General features: G+C 32.9%; 5 protein-coding genes across 11 annotated transcripts; 4 read left to right on the top strand and 1 right to left on the bottom strand.

The window, feature by feature from the left end:
- Positions 1-1,240: 1,240 nt before the first annotated feature.
- LOC110640678 (uncharacterized) lies at positions 1,241-4,724 on the top strand. The gene is made up of 4 exons (XM_021792081.2): positions 1,241-1,556; positions 1,712-2,389; positions 2,779-2,839; positions 4,410-4,724. The coding sequence occupies exons 1-2, from the start codon at positions 1,256-1,258 to the stop codon at positions 2,140-2,142; spliced, it is 732 nt and encodes a 243-aa protein (XP_021647773.1). The 5' UTR covers positions 1,241-1,255; the 3' UTR covers positions 2,143-2,389; positions 2,779-2,839; positions 4,410-4,724.
- Positions 4,725-7,368: 2,644 nt separating this feature from the next.
- LOC110640666 (uncharacterized) lies at positions 7,369-11,539 on the top strand. The gene is made up of 9 exons (XM_021792056.2): positions 7,369-7,667; positions 7,768-7,877; positions 7,990-8,108; positions 8,186-8,283; positions 9,818-9,905; positions 9,990-10,124; positions 10,307-10,418; positions 10,737-10,879; positions 11,000-11,539. The coding sequence occupies exons 1-9, from the start codon at positions 7,606-7,608 to the stop codon at positions 11,042-11,044; spliced, it is 912 nt and encodes a 303-aa protein (XP_021647748.2). The 5' UTR covers positions 7,369-7,605; the 3' UTR covers positions 11,045-11,539.
- Positions 11,540-12,776: 1,237 nt separating this feature from the next.
- On the top strand, positions 12,777-19,797 carry LOC110640693 (uncharacterized). 7 transcript variants are annotated; one of them, XM_021792117.2, is made up of 12 exons: positions 12,778-12,923; positions 14,385-14,456; positions 14,568-14,957; positions 15,089-15,303; positions 15,430-15,759; positions 15,918-16,125; positions 16,904-16,996; positions 17,101-17,192; positions 17,690-17,807; positions 17,967-18,052; positions 18,628-18,679; positions 18,863-19,797. In XM_021792117.2, the coding sequence occupies exons 2-12, from the start codon at positions 14,448-14,450 to the stop codon at positions 19,385-19,387; spliced, it is 2,118 nt and encodes a 705-aa protein (XP_021647809.2). In that variant the 5' UTR covers positions 12,778-12,923; positions 14,385-14,447; the 3' UTR covers positions 19,388-19,797. The 7 variants fall into 7 exon arrangements, with proteins under 7 accessions (XP_021647803.2, XP_021647809.2, XP_058005665.1 ...); XM_021792116.2 differs by having other exon boundaries at positions 12,789-13,534; XM_021792112.2 differs by adding an exon at positions 13,477-13,534 and having other exon boundaries at positions 12,805-12,923; positions 14,385-14,957.
- A 370-nt stretch (positions 19,798-20,167) lies between these two features.
- On the bottom strand, positions 20,168-20,641 carry LOC110640709 (RING-H2 finger protein ATL39). The gene has a single exon (XM_021792149.2). It carries the CDS (start codon positions 20,639-20,641, stop codon positions 20,168-20,170), a length of 474 nt encoding a protein of 157 aa, XP_021647841.2.
- A 1,982-nt stretch (positions 20,642-22,623) lies between these two features.
- Positions 22,624-24,505, top strand: LOC110640711 (non-functional NADPH-dependent codeinone reductase 2). Its single transcript, XM_021792150.2, has 4 exons — positions 22,624-23,200; positions 23,401-23,644; positions 23,766-23,945; positions 24,071-24,505. Exons 1-4 carry the CDS (start codon positions 22,872-22,874, stop codon positions 24,293-24,295), a joined length of 978 nt encoding a protein of 325 aa, XP_021647842.2. The 5' UTR covers positions 22,624-22,871; the 3' UTR covers positions 24,296-24,505.
- Positions 24,506-25,640: the final 1,135 nt, after the last annotated feature.

Genomic DNA, 25,640 nt, shown 5'->3' with positions numbered 1-25,640 from the left:
TCTTATTTTATTAGTATTTATAATATATTATAAGGGTCTGTCGTGATATGAAGATATTGCACTTCTCCATGCAAGAGGGACCACATAAGGGTCCCTCCAATGTGTAATCCAAACCCATGGTGGAGACTGAAGAAGACATTATTAAATTTCTTATCCAATCATATCCTGACACCTGGTATCACTATAAGGGCCCCAGCCAAACTCAGTCTTCTTTCTATTGTAAGCAAAACTGGGTTTCCATCCCATACGGCTTGATCATGGCTGGAGTGGAGCCTGGAGGGCTGGACAATAATATAAGCTGCAGTTGAACGAATGTGGATGCAGGAAGAAGTCGTTAGAAAAAAAAATAATATTTAAATATTCTTGAATATATTTGGTGAAGTTGAAAGAAAGAAATTTGGATGGGTTTGGGTATGAATAATTTTCTTTGGTGTAGAAAAATGCTTGCTTATTATCATCTGGCTATGGCTGTGAATTTTTACGATGCCTGAATTCTTAATCAATTGAAAATATCAACAATTTCTGTGGTGGAATCCGATATTTATGTTCACACAGTTCTCTCAGAATCAAGATATTTTTGGACCAGCTGATCAATTCTAAACGATAAATTAATTACTATTACTATTATTCAACAGAGTTTCACTTTAAACAAAATAAGGGCCATTATTCACCTTCTTTTCGGCCATATATTTGAATTCACACACTTTTGAGGTATAAAGTGATAGGGGGGACCAGAAAAAAAGAAGGTAATTAATTAAAGAACGAATTAAAGTAAAACTAATTAAGCATCAATGTGGAAAGCAAAAGTAACATTTGGGAAAAAAAAGTAGAATAAAGAACGAATGAAATGATTTTAAAAAATAATTTAAAATTAAATTTAATAAATTTAATTATAAAAATATTAAAATAATAAAATAATATTTTTTAAATTATTTTTTTCAATAACATGATTTTTTTTTTTTAATAATTTCTACGCTTCAAATACAACCCTAAACAGCACAAAAGCTATCTATTACGATTTTGAAACCGCAATGTCTAGTGCTCTGTTAGGACGCCACTGGTCCGCTGCAGGTTTACGCAGACAGTAAATATTATTAACCTCGTCATCATCTTCATCTCTATTATTACATCCAAGAGGTTGGGCCAGACTGGGAATCTAACTGACGTCAGCTGGACCCCAACCCATTTTTCACTGCCATCTCTGCGCTGTAAAGCGTAAAACCAGAAGCTCTATAAATAACGGGCGGAGAGGACCATGCGTAGGCTTGAAGAGGCAGCTCCAAATCTGCTACCGAGCCTCTTCTCTTCTGAAATCTTCTCTTCTTTTACTTTTCTATCTCAAAATCTGGACCCCATTTCTTTTTTACCCAAAAACAGCATGGTTGGACCTTCCCTGGACAGCACCAAGCACCATCTCAAACCGCCGTCCTCCTCTACCATCAAGTTCCTTTGCAGCTACGGCGGCAAGATCATTCCCCGTTATCCTGACGGCATACTCCGTTATCATGGTGGCGAAACCCGCGTCCTCGCCGTGGACCGCTCCATTTCCTTCTCCGGTATGTCAGTCCTAATTGATCATCTGTTCTTTTTCATTTTGTTAATTGTGTAAGATTGAATGGGTTACATGTTAAGTATAAAGTGTGCGTGTGTGAGCTAATTTGATTATAGAGCGTGATTTGGATTGGAATTATTGGCTGTGTGGTCTATACAGAGCTGTTGTTGAAGCTTGAGGAGTTGTGTGGGAAGAGAGTGAGTCTCCGTTGTCAGTTGCCAAAAGAGGATCTAGACGCTCTGGTATCGATCACCTCCGATGAGGATCTAGCTAATCTCATCGAGGAATACGATCGAGCTGCAATCCCAAAGATCAGGGCCTTCCTTTGCATGCCTAAAAAAATATCTCCTCCTGTTTCCTCTTCGTCGTCTTCATCATCATCAACATCATCATTATCATCACCTTCTAATAGCTACGTTGCCACTGTTGGTTCAACGGCTTCAACTTCTACACCGAGACGCTACCATCAGATCTCGAAGCCTGTAGCGTATCCTGTGAAGAAGATTCTTCCTCATCCTCACTATGGCTACCATGTTCATGGACACCCTAGCCATGCCTACATGGTTCACAACGGGAATCATTGGCAATAGCTGTTCCGGAACTGAACTGAGACATATGAGAAGATGAAATATAAATACCAAATAGTAAAAAAAAAGGGGGAAAATATATTTAAAAAAAAAAGAAGAAGAAGAATGGAGCTATCGGAGATATATATCCATATATGAATTGTAATTTGAGGACTGTAGGATTTGCTTTTGGTGCGTGGAAATTAATGAATTTTCAGTCCAATTTCCCAATTTGGATGCCCAGGGAAAAAAAAATCCAATTATTGTGATGGTGGGTTATTTTCTTTGGATTTTCCCATTAATTTCCAGATTCCGCGTAACTCCTTAATTTTCCATCGTCATCGTCTCCATCCGCGAAGAACAGCAGATGTTTTCTCTCTGTTGTTATTTGCCAGATTCCTCCATCATTGCGTGCCACATATTCTTCTTCTTCTCCGTTACCCTTTAGGTTGCTCAAACGCGTGCCAGTCATATGAAGGCTTATGCCTCGTACACTTTGTTTTCAGATACCTCCTCCTCATTTTTCTTCTCCATCTTTTGTTTTCTTTGTTTAGAGTGTATTGATGTGTTTGTTGTTTAACTAGGACTTGTTTTGTATTTGCTTTATGCGTTCCTTTTCTTTTTTCTGCCTAATTTTGGTGTTAAAATTTTGATTTGCAGGTTAACGAGGAGATTCTGGTGGATAAACCTGGAAGATGATGGAGAAGCATATGCATTCAAGGTGGTGAACTCCATACATTTCCTTGCTTAATGATACTAGTGATTTCCATTTCTGATTTATTTACGTGCATTCCCTTCCACAAAACTATGAAATTGATTTGGAAGCTCCTGAGTAGATGCCCACAAGCCTTCACACTATCATGGATTCTTTCTCATTCCATCTATGTGGTTGGTGCATGAACTTTTTGAATCATTGTATAAAAAAGGCTCTTTAAAATTGTCCATTATTCACCAATTATCCTTAAATTCTTTCTCCTTTTTTTTTTTTAGAATGTCTACTTTCCCACCTTTGTTTGGGGTAGGAGATTGTGTTTATTATTTACGAGTCTGCAAGGGATGACATACTATAGAAAGAATCGAATCTAGGATATAGAATGTTTTACACGAGATGATGTTTAGAGACTTCTCTCTAAGACATGGGAGTGTAAGGTTCAGCTTCAGCATGTCGCAAGAGGAGGGAACTAGTGCGGATTTTTCGGGCCATATCCACCATGAAGAGAGTGTTGGAAATCCTGCATGGGAAATGTATGAAATGAAAGGGCAAAGTATATATGGTTGGATTATGGATAAAACAATTTAATTACTTATATACCTATATTAAAATAAATTAATATTTAATTTATCTAGGACTCTTTCCGAGTTTAAAGAGAGCAAGTAGTTCTTACCCATACACAGATCCCATTAAGAAATTTCAATTGAAGATGATACTTTCATCTGCATGTTACCCTTGTATTCAATTACTTCTATGACTTGAATTTTTGGATTTTTAACTGAGGCTTATAATAGGATCCTCGTAGTCTCTGTTTATAATTCTCTCAATCCTTTTCCTGTTTTCCGTTAGTCTAAAGCTTGCAACACCCTTTTTTGCCTTCCTTATCTTCCTAATGCCTTACAGCTTTTCAGTGCTAGTGATATGTCTCTTTTGTTCTTTTAATGGCGTTACACTCATTTTGTCGCCCAACCTGGAGAGAGTTACCCCATTATGTGGGTCTTCTGCTGGGCTATGCGATGATCTGCTTTCAAAGTAGTGCTATATGTGGCGGTAATTCAAACAAAGCTTCAAAGAGCATGGCTTGACTTGCAGATGTTATGCTTTAGATTTGGAGAAGAGTAATACGGGCGTAATGGTTAGAGGCCATTGAAGATTGTCTTTCCCTCTTATTGTCTTGGCTTATAGGAATAGCTGCTCATCTCATCAAGTGGACATGGATTGGAGATCCATCTCAAACCCTACTCTTAATAACACCTAGGATGTCATTTATTCTCTGCTTATGTTGGAGACTTACATTGAAATATGTTGATTTGTTTTACTTTCGATGTTTTTGAGTCCTTGATGTGTTTTGTCTTTATCATCTACATCTATATTCTGATCAAACGAAATGATATTTATGTTTTTTTTTTTCAAATTAAAGGCGATTAATAAATGGCTAAAATTGGATGGAATCATGATATTATTATCCCATGTTTGTCTACCACATTTATGATTTATGCTAATTTTTTTCTCTTAATTTATTTGTGATGGAGAGTTATGGGCTTTGCTAACTGGTGTTGAGTGGCTTTCTTTTGACCAGATACCATCAATCACTGAGCTAGGAAGGGCATGCTGGCATTGCACATACCAAACCAAAAAGCGCAGGTGGTTTTCGTTAATAACGAGTAGATAATTCCAGAAGTGAAAGTTATGAAATTGGAATCATTTGGTGGGACCGCTGTGCATCAATTGAGGCCATGTCTTCCGGAATTTATTGGCCATGGGAAAGACATACGAAAAGAGGACTAAATCACGTTTTGTATCTGGAACATCATGATACTGGGAATCATAAATATTACAACGTGAAAAATAAGATAATTACTACTACAGAAAGGAAAGAGACCGTTTTGCACAAGATAGTCATCGTGATTTTTTGGTTCATAAATGAAGGCTCTCCGCTCACTTAGCCGTCAAAGGGAAGATCCCCTTTGCTATCCCTGATTTTGAGAGATATTAGAATCAGACTGAAATTAATCAACAATTAAAACTAACAATAAAGAAATATAGTTAAGCATTGTTATCTACTGAAAGATAACGACAAAAGTGAATTACGGTTATGCTGTGCCATCTTTCTTTTATTTCTTTTTGCACTTGTTCATAATGGGGGATGTCACTCACCCGGGAATGAGATTTTCGCACAGAGAGGAGGATATTGATAATCAAGGGTCAAATCTCATGGATCCCACACAGGCTGCGTAGCGTTCAATCCGTGTTTTAGGCTGTAAGGTCACTGTTTAATAAGCTGCCAGCGTTGATGTGGGGTTAATATGGAAAGCATCTAAGATGAAAGTGATGAGGTTTAGGTGGGATCACTGTTAGGGGGCCCCTTGAATAGTGGGTTTAATTCTAGAGATGAAACTAAAAGCAAGAGAGAATATATATATATATATATATATATATATATATATATATACACACATATATAGGACAAACTTCAGTGTTAAAATATTCCTTTAGAAGGCGGTGCTCGCAGGGAGGGTTTGTAAATTTTATCTGAAAAAGGATATTGCCAATTGCCAAGTACTCCAATTTGAAAAGTTATTAGATTCCTTAAATTTTATATTGCTTACTATACACCACTTTTTAAAATTAATCTCCACTTATGGATTGTATTTTAATTAATCTTTAATTATTATTTTTCAAAGAGTGAGTTCTTATTCATATTATTTCTAAGCAATATCAAAATTGCTCTTTTAAATAAAAATAAAATAATGAATATATAATTTGACATCTAAATTTTATTATAAAATTTTGTAGTACATTCAACTTATAATCATTTTAAATCTTATAATTTAATTTTGCAACCAATAAATCCTTTGTTGAATAAATTTCCATCATTCATCACACGCGTCCTAATAAAATAAAAATACTAACGCTAATTTTTTTTTAATTTTTAATTTTTTTTTTATCATATCTCTCATGTATCTTTAACTTTCAAATGATAATTTTTACCTGTGTTAAAAAAGAAAAATAAAAATAGAAATTGAAATGTTTAATAAATTCAAATATACAATATTTTTATAAATTTTGAGCTTTTATGGCTTCGGAGCTGCAAAGATGAAGTTATTTAGTCTCATAAAAGTAGGAAAAAAAAATTATTTAAGAGCTTTTTTTTTTTATTTACTATAATAAATATTTACGTTTGTTATATGGTCCATATAATTTTTTTTTTACAATATTTAACTGTATTTCCTAATAATGCTTTGCCCTTCGAGGATCGAATTTAAATTTTTCTCTTATATACACAATAAACCTTATCATTACACCAAATACTTGGTCATCTAAGATTTTTTTTTAATACTTGACAAACACAAATAATAGATTTTACAAAATTAATTTATAAATTTAGACTTGTTATTTTTCAAATTTTAAAATTATTAGTTTAAAATTTCATATTTAAATTAGTCATTTTGCCTGTGTATTGAGCGTTTTATTTATTTTTTATTTTAATATATAATTTACTATTTATTTTTATAAAATTTTATATTTTAAAATCATACTATAAAATTTTGTTCTTAGTGAATTATATTAAATACAATTAAAATTTTGAATAATTATGTTCCTATTAAAATTAAATTAAATTTTTATTTTTAAAATAATTATCAATTATTTTTCTCTAAATATTTCTTCATAAAAATGTAACAATATGATATTTTTACAATATAATTGCGTTTAAAAAGGTCTTCTATTGTAAATAGTTTGTTCATAATAATTATAATAATAAATATGTTAAAAATAAAATCTTAAATATTATGGTAATATTCAAGAAATGATGATGATAATAAAATGTCAAATAATTTTTTAATTTATGATTTGTATTTTATTTCTCTCTTTTTTTTAAGTCTTAACTTTGTTCTTTTAAATTTAAATTTTTTATACTTCTCATAATTGCAAATCTCCATTATTTAATTTTTGTATAAAATATTTTATATTTTTTAAAATATAAAATATCTAAAATATTTTATATGATTAATAGTATATCTCCTTTATTTTAGTCATCTGATTTTCAAACTCTATATCTTTTATAAGAATATTTATTTTTTAAATTATAGTTTATAATTATGCACACAATAAAAAGAATTTGAAAAACAATTTATTATTATAAATATAATGAATTTGAAAAATAAAACACAATAAATAATTTAAAAAATAATTGTGTAAATTTAAAAATATAAAATAATTAAATTATTACTATAAATGAATTAAAAAAATAAGATTTTAATAAGTTATATACTTAATATTAAAGAGAAATGATAAATTAATTTATTTTATAATATTAATAAATAAATTATTTAATAATAACAGATATAAGTATAATTTAATTTTGAATTTTATATTTTGATAAATAATTTATATTATATTTTAAATTAGTTTTTATATAAAAAATAAAAATAAAAATATTATAACTTTAAAAGAAGTAAAAAAAAAAAAATTCTAAAATAAGGGACCGGGAACAATTACCCGCCGATGAACAGATTTAAGTGTAATCTACTGGCATCTGGAAAACGACAGCGTTTCCGTATGTTGGGTTTTAGGGTAAAACCTCCAGCCGTTACTCCCATTCGAAGAGGCAGCTGTTGGAGCTTTCCTCGCTTGAATCACTGCTATACTTCACCTGTGTTTGAATCAAAGAAACTTTCAAATAGCTAAAACCATTGATTCCGACCCAGAGAAATCAACAACTAACCATTATCTAGAAGAACAAGAAGTGAATATTTTGATTATCTCATCAAAAGATGCAGCACGATGAGGTTATATGGCAGGTTATCAGGCACAACCACTGTAGTTTCATGGCCAAGTAAGTCATTTTCCCTAAAGCTATTATTGCTTTTACATTCTTGGCACTTTGATTTTTGTGGGGGCTTCTGGAATTTGATTTGTTTCTGTGGGTTTTCCAGAATCACGACTGGGAATTTCTGTAGAAACCCATACAACGTGACCGGGATTTGTAATAGAAGCTCTTGTCCTCTCGCTAACAGTAGATATGCCACCATTCGTGATCATGATGGTCATTTTCACTTACCCTTTTTATCTTATTTTCTTGTCGTCGTTTAGATTTTGTAGTTTATCATATTTTCTATGACGTTAATTTTCCGTATGGTGGTTGTGATGCTCTGCAGGAGTTTTCTATCTGTATATGAAGACTATAGAAAGGGCTCACAAACCAAATGAATTGTGGGAAAGAGTTAAGCTTCCCAGAAATTATGAAAAGGCTCTTGAGATAATTGACAAACATCTGGTATGGAATGTTAGCTGCTTGACATTAATCCGATAACTTTTTCCATTCCTTTTTTAATTCCCTATTTCAATTGACAGACTTATTGGCCTAAATTGTTGGTACACAAAATAAAGCAACGGTTGACGAAAATGACTCAGATGCGCATTCGAATGAGGAAGCTTGCTTTGAAGACAAGGTTAGCCCCATGCTATGCTATGAATCGTTTCTTCTTTCTATCATCAAATTTTTCTGAAGTTTGAAGTATATCCTAAAAATGGACTGTATCAGGGCAGCATCTTGTTTGTCTGTCCTGGCTACATTGTGGAGTGGTTTTGGATTATTTTGCAGCATTTTAGGTTCATATTATGATTCACTCTCAAACCTCATGTACTTTTTGGGTTGGTGTTACCATTTAACTTTGGACATGATCGTTACACGTTGCTTTTATTTAAAAATGATAGTCCTTAAACCGGGAAAATATCTAGAGCAAGTGAGGTTGTTTTTCCTCTTTCTCATCTAGTGACAGAATTGTGTTCTTTCTCTTACACCCGTTGCCAACTCAAAGAGCCTCTTCATGGCCATTATTCTGGAGTATTACCTTTGACTCTTGAGCTGAGCACCTTTATGTCTAGTTGTTGATGATTTACATTTTTTTTCCTTCTTGTCAGCGTTGATAATTGGCATTTAACTGGAACTGGATGAGTATCATTCTCTGAAAAGATGCTTATGCTAAAAGATTTGGTAGATGAATTTTTGTTATGGATGACAGAACATAAAAAATAGATTGTACCTCCAAATCTTCTACCTCATCCTCCTTGTTATCAGATTTTGTTTCTTAGTCAGGTTCAATCTTCTGATCATTTGTGAGAAGTAGTGCATAGGTTATTGTAGTTTTTTTTCCAGGTTAGATTGTGTTTCCTGACTATTTGTGAGAAGTACTGCATAGATTATGGCAGGTTTGCTTTTCTTGGTTAGCAATTCAATTAATTTTAATTTCTAAATGGCTTAGTTCTATAAGAACTTGTGAAAGTTGAAGTAGATGCATGATTAGTTCCTTCTTATTTGAAAAGATGACAATTAATTGACAGGATGTGAAATGGTATTATTCAAACTTCAAACCCTTTCAATGGATTTAGCACATATGTAATTTTCACTTCTCCAATTTGCTGGGTAATCTGCAAAAAATAAAAAAACCTAATTCTTTGCTTTGGACAGATATTATTATTATTACTTTAATGCCACTCATATTCTTAATTATGATTCCCCAAATTGTAGTGGAGATTGATTTAGTTGTGACTCCCTTAGACTTAATGGTGTTGGTTAGACTGTAAGCAAGTTGATAACTCAAGAGCTCAACTTGTCTCTATTTAATGATGACTGATGGCCAAGCTCAAGCATGGGGTTAAATAGCGAACAAGTACAAGCTCAGCATTAAAGCTTTGCAAGCCTAGCTTTATAAATGCAATATATATAGTTTTTTTGGATGTAAATCATAAAATTTTACATACAGAGATGGTGAAAATCTTTTCTGGTTTTTTCTCAACTGATCATTAGAAGAATTAAAAGTCTGATTAAAAATTGATGTGAAGTTCAAGCCAGGCATGGTTTAAGTTATGAAGCAAAGAAAGTGAAGCCTGTTTTAAGCGTTCCATTAGGTTTATTGAGCTGAGGTTTTGCTCACAAATACTTGGTCCCATTTTTACATGACTATTATACTGACTTTTCTACAGGGAAAAGATCATGACAACGCCAAGAAAACTGGCAAAGAGGGAGGCTAGAAGAGAGGAAAAGGCTGAAAAAGCAGCCTTGTTGAATAAGGTTACGCTTCCACCTCATAGATTTTCATTCATACAATTTTGTTTGAGCGACTATTTGTGACCCAGTCAAATCTTTTTCCTGCAGAGTATTGAGAAAGAATTGCTGGAACGCCTTAAGAAAGGAGTTTATGGTGACATATACAATTATCCTGCTGATAAGTATAATGAACTACTTGACATGGATGAACTGCAGGTTGCAGGTGAAGAAAAAGAAGAGGAGGTAGTTTTTTAAGAAATTTGACTGTTTGTTTATTTGATGTTGAATGTTATGTAAAAGGGAAAAGTTTTGAAAGACTAAAATTTTCAATTTTTATTCTTCATTATTATTATTTTTGAAAATGGCATAACAAGATGTACTCTTTGATTGTTAAAATTCCTTGTGTTTATAAATGGAATAAGCAGGAACCTGAGGTTGAATATGTTGAGGGATATGATGATCTTGAAGAGGAAGATGATATAGAAGATTTTGTTGGGCTTGGAATCAATGGCTCCCATGCATTTGATGGTGATAATGGTAAATATGTTATTGGATGTTTTCTTTGGAGTATTTTCTTGTGAGTAATATGCTCGAGTCTGGAAATAGAATATAATCCTATCTACTAATGGATTTTCTCAATTCTTGGACAAGTATCCTGTTTGTTTTCCACTTATGTAAGGGTCATTTAATTTTTAGCATGTCATCCGTCATTTTTGCCATTAGTATTTATACCTACAGATAAAGAATCTTGCATTTCACCAGGAGAATGGCGCCCTTGCTTTTTGTTAATAGATGCCTCTCATAAAAATGAGCCTATGGACTCATGGATTAATGTCTAAGTGCTTATATATACAGTTGGATTGGATGATGATGATGCTGAAGCGGCAGAAAAAGTTGATTGCAAGAGAGGGAGAAAAGAATCTACTTTGGCTTCAAGAAAGCTGGAGAAAGATGAATCTGGTGCTAAATTGAAGAAGAAAGCAAGGGTACTTGTTGAGGTGAGGAGGGCTTGCAGTAATTATGGTTTGCTATGGCATTTCCTATTACGCAGGATGTCTGCCCCTCCTTCCAATGCTAATATCTCAAATTTGTCTCAACTTACTTTTTTGATCTGTCAGGTTGAGAATGAAGGTGCTTCCGAAAGGCAAAAGGCAGTCTATTGAGTGCTAAAGGATGGTTTTATGAGTCAAATACCCATATTTGTCAGGTTGAGTGTAGATTATGATGGTGAGAAGTGTACTTGGCAGAGACGAAGTTGCTTGAAGCCATGCAAAATTTTGAATGCATCCAGCACCCTTTCTTCACTGTTCTTCCTTCTCCCCGTCAGAATTTTTTTTTGTTTAACTCGGGAGACATTATGTTAGAATCAGTTTTGATACATATATATATATATATATATATATATATATATATATATATATTTTTTTTTTTTTTCTCATTATAGATAAGGTTTTATGAGTTTTTTTTAACCTTCTTTGGTACAGTGATTTTGGCTGATATCTATATCATATTCCAATTTAGGAATAGAAACCACTTATTTTGTTTTGATTTAGTGGTTATGGTGAGGGTTGGAACGACAGCCATTGAAGTAGATGTTCTACCAACTTTAAAGCTCCACTTTATTCGTACTGGAATGAATAATGTTTTTGGCTGGGAAATATGTGCTTGCCTTATAATTACAGAGGTTTCATATTTTCGCGGGTTGTGTTTAAAATATAATGGGGAAAATAAGGGAGGAAAATAAATGTGGAAAGAAACTTTTTAGCCTTGGGGAATGGAGAAGTGGGGATTCGAGTTTGACTTTATTAGTTGGGTAATATGCTTTTGACCTTGAACGTATCAAATAATAAAGGGAAGGAAAATAATATTTTTAATTCCCTATAATATATTTTTTCAATTTGAAGAAAAAATAGCACAAAATAAAAAGATAAGTTATTATTTATTTTAAATTTAAATTTCTAATTTATTAATTTTATGACTTTTAAAATAATTTATTTATTAAAAAAGAATTAAATTAAATTTTTATAATTACGCTTTTTTATTTTTTTAAAATAAATTTTTTAAGTTAAATGATTTAAATTTTTTTATTTTAAATATAAAAATTGATTAAAAAAATTAATTGAATTCAATTCTTATAAGATTTTAATTTTTAAATACGGTATGGGAGATTATTTTTCCTTTTCTCTCCGTTAATTACATTTCCAAAACCATTTAATTTTTCTTATGCTTAATAATATTTTTATTTGATTAATTTTTTGAGTATTCTAAACTAAAAAGTATTGTGATATTTTCATGAAATAAATAGAGTTCATTTATGAAATTAGTAAATTAGATAAAAATATTCAATTAAAATTTAGTAATAATCAATTATTAAAATTTTAACCCATTATTATCCGAAAGATTATATATATTTATCACATATAATTACTAAAATATTTTTTAAAAATATAAAGGGCAAAATTGTAAAATTACGTCTCATTTTCCTCTTTTTGTAAATAAGATAGAATATTTTTATTTTTATTTCATTTTTATTTCCCTCTATTTTTCTTCCATCTAAATATAATATTATTTTCTCTTTCTTATTTTCTTTGTTGAAAATAAATAAAAAATTCTCTGTAAATATAATATAATCTGTCGAATGATGAATCAAATTATTGATTTTGATATAACGAACAAATTATTAGTTATATTATATGTATTTTTATTATTTTTATAATATTATATTAATTAAATTTTAATTCAATTAGTTTTCTATTTATAAATTGAATTTGATTTTTTAATATATCGATTTACTTTTCGTTATAGATTGTTAAGAAATTCAGTTTTTTTTTATTTGATTTTATTAATTTAGTAAAAAAATTAAATTAATTAAATCGAATCGATTTTTGACCCAATGATTAAAGTGCTGCCGTTTTGACTGCCGGGTTGTTCCTCTCTTTGATTTTTTGGTCTCACTCTCACAGTTCCCGGGCGCCCAGCAGCCGACCATCCTCTAAGACTCACAGCAGGCAGCACCGACTACCTCCCTCTCTTTCCTCTCCGGTTCTCCCTCCTACCACTTTTTCTTCTTCTTCATCGATTTCTTCTTCTTCTATTTTTTTTCTTCGGTTCTTCTTTCTTCTTCTCTTGCCCTGGAGACTTTTTTTTTTTGCTGTTGTAGTTGCTTGAGATTTTTATTCTTCTTCGAGTTTTCAATCTGCTGTTGTTGCTGGAGGCTTTTTATTTTTGGTTCCTTCTCATGTAGCTGAGATATATGCATTTTGTTGTTGGATTTTGATATGATTTGCAGGCAGGTTTAATTTTTGGCGTGATTTGTAGTTTTCGCAGATAGATTGTGAGAAATTGTTTTTGCAACGTGTATTGCAATTTGTAAATTGAAATTTTGGTGTAATTTGTGGTTTCTTTTAATAAATTGATTAATTAATTGAAATTTCTTGCATCTGGATTATATTTCGTTCTAGCTTGTTTAGTTCTTTTATCTTCTGATTCAATCTGGAATTTGTTTCTGTTCCTTCGTTTGCAAAAGTTGATGATTGGGTTCTATTTTTTTTGTTTGATTGATATCTTATGAGCGTTCTATTCTTGATTCTGGAAGCTGTTTGATTGCTGAATCGGAACTGATGAATCCAACTGAACCGATTTTTTCTTGTTCGGTTAGGTTCTTAAATTCAATTTGATTCCTTTTTCATATAATGAATTTTTATTTTGATTTCAGGTTGGTTTGAAACTGAACCAACCCACCCATTGCACACGCAAGCTGTCTTCACAAGACTTAAATTTCGGCTTCAAGTTCATTGAAAACTCAGTTTATCTTTATGGGTTTTATTTACTTTCATGCATTGTCCTTCCAAATTTGCATTAGCTATATAGCCTATGTTACATGTATATTTGTTTACGCAAGCTTGTTAATTGTAATCTACACTTGCGGATGCATGCTTGTTTGTATGGATGGATGTATGTGTAAAGGCGTGTAGTTGGAGACCGTGTTGTTAAGTTGAAAATTATTTTGCTTATAGTTTAATTGCAGTAGATATGAAATATTTACCCTGCAGAATGCATATTGAACATGTGGTCCTAGTGAGGAGTCAAACCAAGTTTGAGAACTCCTATATGTAGTTGATTCTTAATCGATGAATTGCAAAGAGGCTTGATTTCCTTGGTTTTTCCCCAAATTTTCAGAATAGTGTATTGAAAGCACTTTCTTGTGCGTAAGGGCCAGCTGATAGTTTTTTATCCTTAGCCACTATGTTCAGTTACATGGACCTTATCTTTTTTCTTGTTAAATTTCTTTACTTCTCATTTTCAAAATTTTAAATTTCAAGCATTGCAATTGCATGAAGTGCCCTTCTTTAATTGGCTTCTAATTCTGTGCCCTTTTATCCTTAAATTGGAATGTCTTTACCAAGCATATCATGTACATTGGAATGTCTTTACCAAGCATATGATGTACACTTTGTCATTTTTCAGTTGATTGATTTATGGTCTTGAACCTTATCTTTGCAGGTAAACAGTAAAGAGTAAGTTTGTGATTCTGACAGTGTAATTTTTTTTTTATCGTATTTCTCCATGAAGTTTGTAAGTCTCTCTTTCCCCTCTCTTTTTCTCATTACTGCAATCTCTGTGCATGTACACAATCCGTGTATTGATTCCCAATTTAGATACTTATTTTTTGTCCTTTTTCTCCAGACATGCTTGAATAAAGGGAATGGTTTTCATTTGCCCCCATGTTATGTTCTCCATGTGAGTGGGTTTAGGATATTGCTTGATTGCCCACTGGACCTTTCAGCTCTCACAGTCTTTTCTCCTGTTCCTGCTGATTTTTGTCCCTCGCTGCTTGATGAATCTTCTAATTGTTCATTCCATGAATCTTTGAATATGGAATCAAAGAGTGCAAAGAGGCATAAAATTGAAAAGCCCCTTGATGCAAAAGATTTAATATATGCAGAGCCATGGTACAAAACTCTAAAGAACTTGCACATTTGGGATCCTTCTTTTATTGATATTGTATTGATTTCAAGTACAATGGGCATGCTTGGGCTACCATTTCTTACTCGAAGTAAGGGCTTTTCTGCCAAGGTGATAGAAAAAAAAACAGAACAACATTCCTCCTTTTTTTCTTTTTTGTAATTAACTTAATTAGGATATTATCATCATTTGACTTATTTTGGCATTGCTTTAATTCATCAATTGGTATTTGGCTGGGTCAGATATATGCAACTGAAGCAACTGCAAGAATCGGTCAACTTATGATGGAGGATCTTGTCTCGATGCATATGGAATTCCGGCATTTTTATGGTTCTGAGGAGTCTGATTCTCCTCAATGGATGAAGTGGGAAGAGCTTGAATTACTTCCATCTTTTCTCAGGGAAATGGCCATAGGTCAAGATGGATCAGAGCTGGGTGGATGGATGCCACTGTACAGGTAATTGACACTGCATTTCTTTAAGCTGGAATCTACTTGCTTAGATTATTCATTTGCCTATTTAGTTTTACATATTACCAAAGTTTGTTTGATATTTCATTCATTAAACACTTAAATGTTGTTCAGTTCAGTGGATGTGAAGGATTGCTTGCAGAAGGTTCAAAAGCTGAAGTATGCTGAAGCAGCCTGCCATAATGGGGCATTGGTTATAAAGGCATTGAGCTCAGGCTTAGACATAGGCTCTTGTAATTGGACTGTTGAAAGCCCAGAAGGAAATATTTCATGTTTGTCAAGCTCTATATTTGTGTCTGCTTGTGCGATGGAGTTTGACTATCGTGCTTTGCAAGGGGCTGATCTGATCTTGTATTTGGACTTCTCATCTGAGGATGTGATAGAAGATGTTGAACATCATGATAACTATTCTTCTCCAACTACTAACAATTTGTCAACACTCAGGTAACATTGCTTTATTTGTTATCAAGAATGTTTTAAATGAGATATCAGTCAGATTCCTTACTGGACTTCTTGAATATCTGGAATTCATTTCTATTTCACAATATTTTAGTTTCTGGAGCAATGCAATTTGATATCTGTTGTTTTAACTGGTGTTGCAGTGATGAAGATAATTGGAAAGAATTGAATGAATGCTTATTGAGAAATGATGAGAGCATAGAGGAAAGCAAGAAACTAGCTTTTATATGCTCATGTGTTGTGGATTCTGTTAAGGCTGGTGGTTCTGTCCTTATTCCCCTGAGTCGACTTGGAATTGTTCTGCAGTTGCTGGAGCAGATACCAATTTCCCTTGAATCTTCAGCTGTAAAGGTAAATTATGAACTTTTCTTTTTTCCTTTTCCTGCATGTATATGCAGAAAGTTAAGAACACTTAATAGTGAGTTAAACTTTATGTTAGTTTGTTGTTTGACTCTGTAGTGAATTAATGGCTTAAAACAATATTGAAATATTGCAAAATAAGCTCCAAGGAATGAGGTCTGGCCTCTGTTATCTAGGGCAGGAAAACTGCTTGTCTTTCTAAATTTAAGATTGTGTTCGCTTGCAATTTTTATGTTTTGCATGTCAATGGAGGTGCTTTAGGGTTCACGTAAAAAAAATGACTGACTTATATGAGCTTGGAAAAACTTCTGACTATTTTTTATTGCAAGTCCAAATTGCTGCATTCCATCTTAAAGTGCTTTAGGTTTAATGAGAGTAATGGAGTCCATATTGCCTTCTCCACATAATTAATCCTTTTATGTTTAGTCATCAACTTTTTGCTGTGCATGCTAATTGTCAAGTATGCCTTGCTTGTGATGCTTTTCTCTCTTGTCCAAAAATCATGAGTAGGAATAGAAAGCTTTACTGTTGGGTAGGGAAAGAATTCCTTCCATACTGACTAGCATTATTATTATTTTGCTTACTTGACATTAGTTTTGTAGGAATAACTTGTTATATATGATGCATATTGGTTCTGTAAAGATTCAGTTGCCTATCACGATCAAATATAAAATTTATCACTGATTGAATTCTTTTGTATACATGTAAATACTCTGGTCTTAATTGGCTCTTGTTTTCATTTTCAACCAATGCATTTATTGTTCCCTAGGTTCCAATATATGTTATCTCTTCTGTAGCGGCAGAGCTACTGGCGTTCACCAATATTATACCAGAATGGCTTTCCAAACTCCGGCAAGAGAAGGTACATAAGTTTGGAGGCTTATTGGTTTATTGTGTGGAACTATATTTCATTTGTAGTACTATTGCTTGCAAAACATGTTTGATTTTCCTTTTGATGTCTGACAGCTGTTTTCTGGTGAGCCATTGTATTCGCACATCGAGCTCATGAAAGGAAAGAAGCTATATGTGTTTCCTGCTATTCATTCACCCAATCTGATGTACGGAATATCTTTGTTATGCAAATATATTTCTTGCAAATGATTCATTCTTTTATAGGCAAATGTCAGTAATTTTTATTAAATGTATCCTTCCATGACTCTGACAGACTCTTCTGTGTGGGGAATACTTTGAATTTGTTATATCATCCAAACTTTGACTTCCTTCTTGGCCTAGAATAATTCTTATTCTTTTGTCTATTCGCAAATCTATTTTAACACTTGTGGTTTATTAGAATTTGGTGCTATGCTAATGTTCATTGAAAATATAGTAATTGTTGTTTCCTATCACATTGTCAGACATGGTTTGCTTGAAAGTAGTGCTTTTCTTAAAAAAAATTTGCTGAGGTTAGTACCTAAATAACTGTCTCTTGCAATAATTGAGAAAGAAAGGATATATCAACAAAAAGAAGAGTTCTTATGGTAGTGCATTATCAATGACCTTGCAATGATAGCTGAACAGTAATTTTCACTTCTCAAACTAACATTTTTGTGGTTAGAGCCAATTGGCAGGAACCATGCATTATTTTTGCTCCTCACTGGAGTCTGCGGCTTGGTCCTATTGTTCATTTGCTTCGTCGTTGGTGTGGGGATCGAAACTCTTTACTTGTTTTAGAGGTGCCCAAGTACTCTATATTTTCTAATGACTTACGAAATGTGTTTCCTAATTACATTCTTAGAGTTAGAATTCTCTTCATTCTTCTTAACTGAAATTAAAGGTACAATTATTTGTTGTTGTTGATTAAAGAAATGGCTTAAGGAATTTATAATTTGCAGGATGGATTGGATGCTGATATGGCTCTCTTGCCTTTCAAGCCAATAGCAATGAAGGTTCTACATTGTTCATTTCTTTCTGGAATACGGTAAGGTTATATTTTTCTGTTCAAGTTTAGTTCCATTGAATGTATCCAGTTTGTGAAAATTGATGGTGGTGGATAATCGGGCATGGTTTGCTTTATGATGCCATTTCTGTCAAACTTGTTTCTGTTTTGCTCAAGGGAAGTTATTTTTTTGTGGCCTGCATTGCTTCAGAAGCAACATCTATTGCTTTGATGTTGAAGGACCATGTTTCATATGCAGAGAGGAGACCCTGCTGGATTTGATACCCTTTTCTGCAGCTTCCAAAATATATCAGCTTAATAGTCATAAGCATTATTCTATAAATTTTTTTCTCCAATTTCTTTAGTAACTTTTGGGCTATCTTCATCCTGCAAAAGAGACCAAAGCACTGAAAAATCAGTATGTTTGAAACTAGAAATAATTTATCCAAGCAATTTGTCTTGTTCATATTAGGACCTTCCCAAAATGAATGTTCTAGTACACATCCTAGTTTATTTAATAATTGAACTGGGGAAAATTGACATATTGCTCCGTTGTAAATGTTTAAACTATTTTAAATATCCTGTTAATGACTTTCAACATGATATTTGATTACCAGGATGACGAAAGCTCAACCTTTGCTGAAGATATTGCAGCCAAAGATAGTTATGGTAATCACAATCCAGTTATCGTCCTCTCTATGTAATGCTATATTAAGTCTCTCTCTCTCTCTCTCTCTCTCTCTCCCCCCGCACACCACGCACCACCACCCCTACACAACCACACACCACACACCCCAACCTTTTAACTCTGTTTATTAAGCTCGTTGTCCTCCTCTTTTCTGCAAAACATAGTTTCCAGAGGTTTTGAAGCAGCAGATCAATGTTTCAAAGTTGAATTCACATTCATTTTCAGTCTTGTACTACAATGAAAATGAAACACTAGATATACAAAGCTTTAAAGACAATGTGGATCTAGAAATTTCGACAAACTTGGCTAATCGATTCTGTTGGAGAAAGCTGGTACAGAATAATATGGATGTCACAAGACTGGAAGGACAGCTACTCATAGATGAGAGCAAACATTGGTTGGTTTCTGGGAACAAAGTGTCAGACACCTCACAGAATAGACCACTACTGTATTGGGGTTTGCTTGATATGGGGAAGCTTCTCACCATATTGTCAAAGATGGGGATTAGTGGATCTATAGAACAAGGCTTGAATGATGCTGAATCAGATAGTGTCGGGATCATACAAATACATGGTCCAAACAAAGCATTGATAGAAGTTAGAGCAACAAGAACTGTTATCACTGCTCCTGATGAGAATTTAGCTGCACTCATTTTTGAAGCTATTAGTACTCTTTTGGATGGCATTTAGAAGGGCATTCACATAAGCTGAAGTAGCTGAAGCTTGGATTGCCTGTGGTCCACAATGTTATGCTAGTTCTAGTTGAATTCTAATTTCTAGGCCAATCCAAACAAGGCTTCTATACGAAAAAAAAAAGCTTCAGTGTGCTCTTAATTCTTATTCTTTATAATGGGCAGCTGATCATTTTTGTCCCCAGGTGATGAACTGCATTGATATATTCAGTCACAGGCTTTGCAGTTTATGATTAACCACATAGATGTAGCAATAACTAAATCTGTTATCTTGGCCCAAGTTGGAATCTCATGAAGCACTTGTAAATTCTTTCTTTTGCTGGTTTCCTATCTTCTGATTTGTTTTGTATGTAAGCTAAACTTCAGATATTGTTTTCTTTTTATATAAAGCAAATTATTTAGTATTTACATTTATTAATTCAAAGTACAGGATAAACAAAGGCCTTTAAGCAAGCAAAAAATTAAAAATAATCACAATATTTTGAAAAAGCTACTCAAATTATAAGTATTAAATCGTATGAATAATTAAAATTATATGAAGTAAAAGGTATAGATACTCAATTTAACAGAAGGAATAAAGAGTTTGATTTTATAAATTTAATTGGATTAAGAATAATAGGGATTAAGTAATAATTTTGTCAAAATATGAGCATCTTTTAGTAATTTATCCAAAAATATTTGTGTAGAAAGAAAAAAAAGAAGTACAAAACCCTACTTCGAAAAATTGCTCTGTAACTAAGCTACTAAGGACTGGCAACAAAAAAAACAACTGAAGCCACTAGAACAAAACGACACGACAAATTGGGCAGGTATTGTCCTTAGAAAGCCATGGATCAATGCAAGCGTCATGGAACATATGGCTGCAAGAATGAAGAAGCATCCTGCACTTGTCTCCTTCTTTGAATTCCTCTAAACAAACTCCACACTCACATCTATCCACGATTTTCCCATGAGCAAAGGTCGGGAATGCTTCTTCTAAGGCCTGACCTGTTAGCCCTGGCTTGGTAGGTGCAGCTGCCACTTCCAGCGCCGGCTGATTAACTTCATTCTGTACTAATCCGCTTTCAATATCACGAATTCCATCAGGACGGTTACTGAAATACCGCAGAAAGAATACAAGGGGCACTAGTGCCACTGCCGCTGGAATCCACCACCATAACCATGTAATGTTAGCCCAGCCATGCAACGACGTTTCTGTAGAGTAGCTGTAAGGTACTTGGCTGTAAACTGAGGAAATAGGCGGTGGCGTCATATTGAAGGGTTGGGAAAGAAGAAGGTGATCGGGAATAATTTTATATATATATATATATATATATATATATATATATATATATGTCTCGATATTTCCACATCCAATTGGGATTCGTAATGGGAACCCAATTAGGAAACACTCATCTCTTGCATTAATTGAGAAAGGATATATCAATGAAAAGAAGAGAGTCCTTGTGGCAGTGCATTATCAATAACCTTGCACGCATAGCTGAACAGTAATTTTCACTTCTTAAACTAATATTAGCAGCATCATGATTATTGATTTTCCGAGAGTAATTAATAGAGAGTTACCAAGCTTGATTAGATATCTATAGGATTTGTATCAATATTTCCACCTCCAATTTGGATTTGTAATATCTCGTTGAGCAGGATATTATCAATGAGATTAACATTAATAAATGATTGTTTATATATGATAATTAATCAGCTAAAATTTTATTCTAAGATATTCATATTTCAAAATTTTTTTTTTATCTTTTTAATTTATTTTCTAGAGATAGATGGATAATGCACGATAAATAATTATTTACATTGCTTATCATATTAAAAATTTTCATGTTATTGGATGAGCCCTCTCTCTCTCTCTCTCTCTCTCTACATATATATATATAAAAGCAAGATTTCTTTTTTTTTTTTTAAATATTTTGTAGAAAGAATATCACAATTAAAGAAGAAGTAACGTTTAAATTGGCCATGCATGAACTTGTTCATTACATGTAACTAACCCTAATTTAAACTTTATGATCAAATCAGACAAAAATTTTTACATTTTGTCTCAATTAATTAAATTCAATTTCTAAAAAATTAATAAAAATAATTTTTAAATAATAATATCTTTTAAAAAATTATAATTTAATATCATGTGGTTACATAATTTTTTAATGTGATTTTTTTCTTGAAAAAATGGATACCTAGCTATTAACAAAATTAGGAAATCATAAGCACCCTCAAATTTTTTTATTATTTAAAAGAAAAGAAAATTAATTTTTTATTGTTTAAAACAACAAAAAAAAAAATTATATATTGTTTATTATTTTTTAAGAAATTGGATTGAATTAAGACGAAAATTTAAAATTTATTTTAAGTTGAGTATAAAATTCAATTTGAATGATTAAGAGCAAGAATGGCCTACTTGTCTCTTAACATTTCGAGAGAGGGAGGTTTTCTCTCGTCTGGTTCTTTTGCTTTTAAGGCTCTCGGCCTCTTGTCTTGTCGTTACTGCAGTCTCCCTTGCTCCTCCGGGCAAGAGGGATATCTCTCTCTGTTGTCTTAGTGGTGGGTCTTACTCTCCCTCCCCGGGTGGGTGGTGTGTATAAATAAAGGTTATGGTTTGTTTGTGATACTTGTGCTTACTGGTGAGAGTTGTGCATAAATATAGGGTCCACGCTCTTGTGAGTGGCCGCGCACTTAACCAATAACTCCTCAATAATTGCCCGTTGTTGCAAATGGAGTTTCCATCATAATTTTATTTCTTCATAAAATAAAATTTATTTTATTAATAATTATTTTTAAATAAAGTAATAAAATTTAATTTCATAATAAAAGTATAATAAATATTAAAAGTATAATCATAAAAGACATTCATTATATTTTGAATTTTTGTTTTAATATATTACACTTTAATTTTTCTTTTTATGATTAATAATCATATGTTTTAACATTTATTATTAAAAATAATTAAATGATTCACTTAATATGTTTTTACTTTATAATAGATTAAATTTAATAACTTATTAAATTTCATAACACGGTTAAAAAATTGAGCTACTAATTCAGTCAGTTAATTAATTTAATATTAATTAAATATAAATCAATAAATTTAATTAGTTAATTTTCATTTTTTAAAATTAAATTTTAACATTCATTTTATATATATTTTTTCAATAAATTGCATGTGCGTGGGATTTTATATGCAATGATTTTTTGTCAAGTAGCGGCGGCGCAGCCTGGCGGGTGGCCTGTCAAGTGGGATCCCCGAGATTATGCATGAATAGTTGAACCCATAATTGTCTGTGCTTTGCATCCGTGCCTCCTGTCTTAGGCAACAAATACCTGGCATTGACCGGCGATTAAGTTTTCAACTTATTTTCGACATAATTTCAGTACTGTGGACAAGCTCGTTGGTTCGATAAATAGTGAGGGCTGCTGGAGCTGTGCCTCATCTCTTAAATTATTGCTTTATTATTTTCTCCGTAGAACAGGTTGAACAAATGGAGACTCAGGTGACCAAGATCCCTCAAGTGAAACTGAGATCATCCTCGGGAAATCGGGACATGCCAGTGATGGGTTTGGGCACAGCTGCAGACCCATTTATCGAATCCGCCATGAAAGCAGCGATCCTTGATGCCATCAGCCTTGGATATAGACATTTTGACACCGCCTCCATGTACGGCTCAGAGAATGTTCTTGGGGAAGCTATTGCTGAAGCACTTAAACTTGGCCTTATAGCTTCTCGACAGGATCTCTTCATCACTTCAAAGCTATGGTGCAGCGATGCACATAGTGATCGTGTTGTCACTGCTCTAAATAATTCTCTCAGGTAATTATGCATTTCCCAGATTAAATCCCATTTACCAGAAATATATATATCTATCGTCTTCTTTTATAGGTTTTGTCCGTGTTTATTGTTATTTTAAGTGAGTCATCCATGACTTAAGGAGGGCTAGAAAAATAAATATTAAAAATAAAATCAATATCATCTATGCCCTTTAATTAATGGTATTACTCATGTACATACAGTAATCTTCAATTGGAGTACGTGGATCTCTATCTCATTCACTGGCCTGTCAGTTCTAAGCCAGGAAGGTATGAGTATCCAATGCCTAAGGAGGAGCTTCAACCAATGGACTACAAGTCTGTGTGGGCAGCCGTGGAAGAGTGCCAGAGGCTTGGCCTCACAAAGTCCATTGGAGTCAGCAACTTCTCTTGTAAGAAGCTAGAAACTATATTAGCCTCGGCTACCATTCCTCCTTCAGTAAATCAAGTGAGTCTTCGCCAGTTGGTGATTAATTGAGTGTACAGTGAACATTTAGTTCATTTCAAAGAGAGATTAATTTATTGGCAGCATATGATACATTGAAGATGGTATATTATTTTTTGTATAGGTGGAGTTGAGCCCAGTATGGCAACAGAAGAAGCTTTTAGAATTTTGTAAGACCCACAATGTCATTGTTACTGCTTTCTCTCCTTTGGGAGCAAAAGGTGCCAACTGGGGCAGCAATCTTGTTATGGACAATCAAGTGCTGAAAGAGATAGCAGAGAAGCATGGGAAGACTGTTGCACAGGTTCTATTCCATATTTTCAATGGGTCCTTTTCTTTGTGCTTTGTATTTAGTTATGGATGATTAATTAATCCTTGATTATATTCTCTCTAAGTGATAATCTTTAAATTTGTTAATGGACAATGCAGGTGGCTCTGAGATGGATAATTGAGCAAGGGGCAACTCTTGTAGTAAAGAGCTATAAAAAGGAAAGGCTAATGGAGAATATGGAGATATTTGATTGGGCACTGACAAAGGAAGATAAGGAAAAGATCAGTCAAATACCACAGCAAAGAATCATGCTTAAAGAGGAATTTATCTCGCCTGATGGGCCATTCAAATCTATTGAAGAGCTGTGGGATGGGGAGCTTTAACGTTAAATATATGAAGTATAAGCATGCACAGAGGGCTATAGTCTTAAAAATAAGATGGTTGTGTTGTGTGGTTGTATTCTATGCTAGTAACGTTGCAGCCTGTAATGCTTTCTATCCTGCTGTTGCTGTATTCTATGTTTTCACGGATGTTCTCAGTTGCTCGGAATTGTTTCCTTATTGAATTTATCGCCAATTTAATGGGTTGTCTTACACATATTTTCAAAGCTAAACTCATAAATTAATCCTTAAATATATAACATATCTTCTCTAAAAAATTGATGAGTTAAATTCACAGGCACTAAAATTCCGAACTAATTGTCATTAAGTTGCAAATGAATTGAATGGCTCTTTAGTGCAATGCGACAAAAAGTAGATGCAGGAATGTAGAGCCATGGCAATTGCCAAACTGCACAAGGCCCTCCAGCTTCAGCGTCAAGATTGCTGGCTGCTTTTAGGGTGCCTCCCGCATGCACAAGCCGTCGATGGCCTTGGGTTGCATGGGTACTGCTAATTTTTCTTGACAACGCAATTTAGAAGAATCGCGACGTCATGGTGGCTTTTTGAGACCAGCATCGTTGCCAGCCTCGCAATAGCTAAGAGCACGTCAGCTTTGCTACACCGGGGCACAGCGTTGGCTACCGGCTAGAGTTCAATTGGCACCGACATGAGAAGCTTGACTCTACATGAATGGAGAAATCCAACTGGAGGAAGAAGAAATAGTTTTGGTTCTTTACTCTCAATTCTCCCTTCAGCAACTAGAGAGAATTTCTCTCTTTAAACTCACCAAAAATTAATGCCAAATCTCTTTGTTCAGTGTTCAAACCTTGGCTTTGATCTCTTAATTTTTGTTGTTTTATACAAATCATTGAAGAGATGAAAATAAAAAAAAATGAGGAAGAAGACAATTCTAGTGAACGAGTTCTGTGTTCCTAGGATTCTTAGGTTAACGTTTTTATTTTTATATTTTTTTTTAATTTTCATATAATAAAAATTTTAAAACATAAAAAAATAATTTTTTTATCATTTAAAACAATAGAAAATTATATATATATATATATATATATATATATATATATATATATATATATATATATATATTATTATCATTTAAAACATTTACATAACAGTGTCTTATGTTAAAAAATAAATAAAAAAATATATATCACATAAGAATAGATAATTTATTTTTTATTTTATTTTTTTTTTTAAAGTGTGGCACTGCCACATAAACATTTTGATAGGAATCTAAACAAATTTTGAAGTTGGAGATTTTAATATAACATTTTCACGTTGTAAAAATTTTGTGATAATAAAATAAAAATAAGAGATTAAAATGAAATACACT

Source organism: Hevea brasiliensis, chromosome 7 (assembly GCF_030052815.1).
Source record: "Hevea brasiliensis isolate MT/VB/25A 57/8 chromosome 7, ASM3005281v1, whole genome shotgun sequence".
In the NCBI taxonomy this organism is placed as follows: domain Eukaryota; kingdom Viridiplantae; phylum Streptophyta; class Magnoliopsida; order Malpighiales; family Euphorbiaceae; genus Hevea; species Hevea brasiliensis.
The sequence above is the reverse complement of the archived record's forward strand: the minus strand, read 5'-3'. Positions and strand labels throughout refer to the sequence as shown.

Coding starts and splice junctions, on each gene's coding strand:
- LOC110640678 (XM_021792081.2), top strand. CDS start 1,256: ATGCGTAGGCTTGAAGAGGCAGCTCCAAATCTGCTACCGAGCCTCTTC. Junction 1,557..1,711: donor CCGCTCCATTTCCTTCTCCG/GTATGTCAGTCC, acceptor TGGTCTATACAG/AGCTGTTGTTGAAGCTTGAG.
- LOC110640666 (XM_021792056.2), top strand. CDS start 7,606: ATGCAGCACGATGAGGTTATATGGCAGGTTATCAGGCACAACCACTGT. Junction 7,878..7,989: donor CACCATTCGTGATCATGATG/GTCATTTTCACT, acceptor GATGCTCTGCAG/GAGTTTTCTATCTGTATATG. Junction 10,419..10,736: donor TGCATTTGATGGTGATAATG/GTAAATATGTTA, acceptor TTATATATACAG/TTGGATTGGATGATGATGAT.
- LOC110640693 (XM_021792111.2), top strand. CDS start 14,448: ATGAAGTTTGTAAGTCTCTCTTTCCCCTCTCTTTTTCTCATTACTGCA. Junction 17,808..17,966: donor ACTCTTTACTTGTTTTAGAG/GTGCCCAAGTAC, acceptor TATAATTTGCAG/GATGGATTGGATGCTGATAT. Junction 18,053..18,627: donor TCATTTCTTTCTGGAATACG/GTAAGGTTATAT, acceptor TTTGATTACCAG/GATGACGAAAGCTCAACCTT.
- LOC110640709 (XM_021792149.2), bottom strand. CDS start 20,641: ATGACGCCACCGCCTATTTCCTCAGTTTACAGCCAAGTACCTTACAGC.
- LOC110640711 (XM_021792150.2), top strand. CDS start 22,872: ATGGAGACTCAGGTGACCAAGATCCCTCAAGTGAAACTGAGATCATCC. Junction 23,201..23,400: donor GCTCTAAATAATTCTCTCAG/GTAATTATGCAT, acceptor ATGTACATACAG/TAATCTTCAATTGGAGTACG. Junction 23,946..24,070: donor ATGGGAAGACTGTTGCACAG/GTTCTATTCCAT, acceptor TGGACAATGCAG/GTGGCTCTGAGATGGATAAT.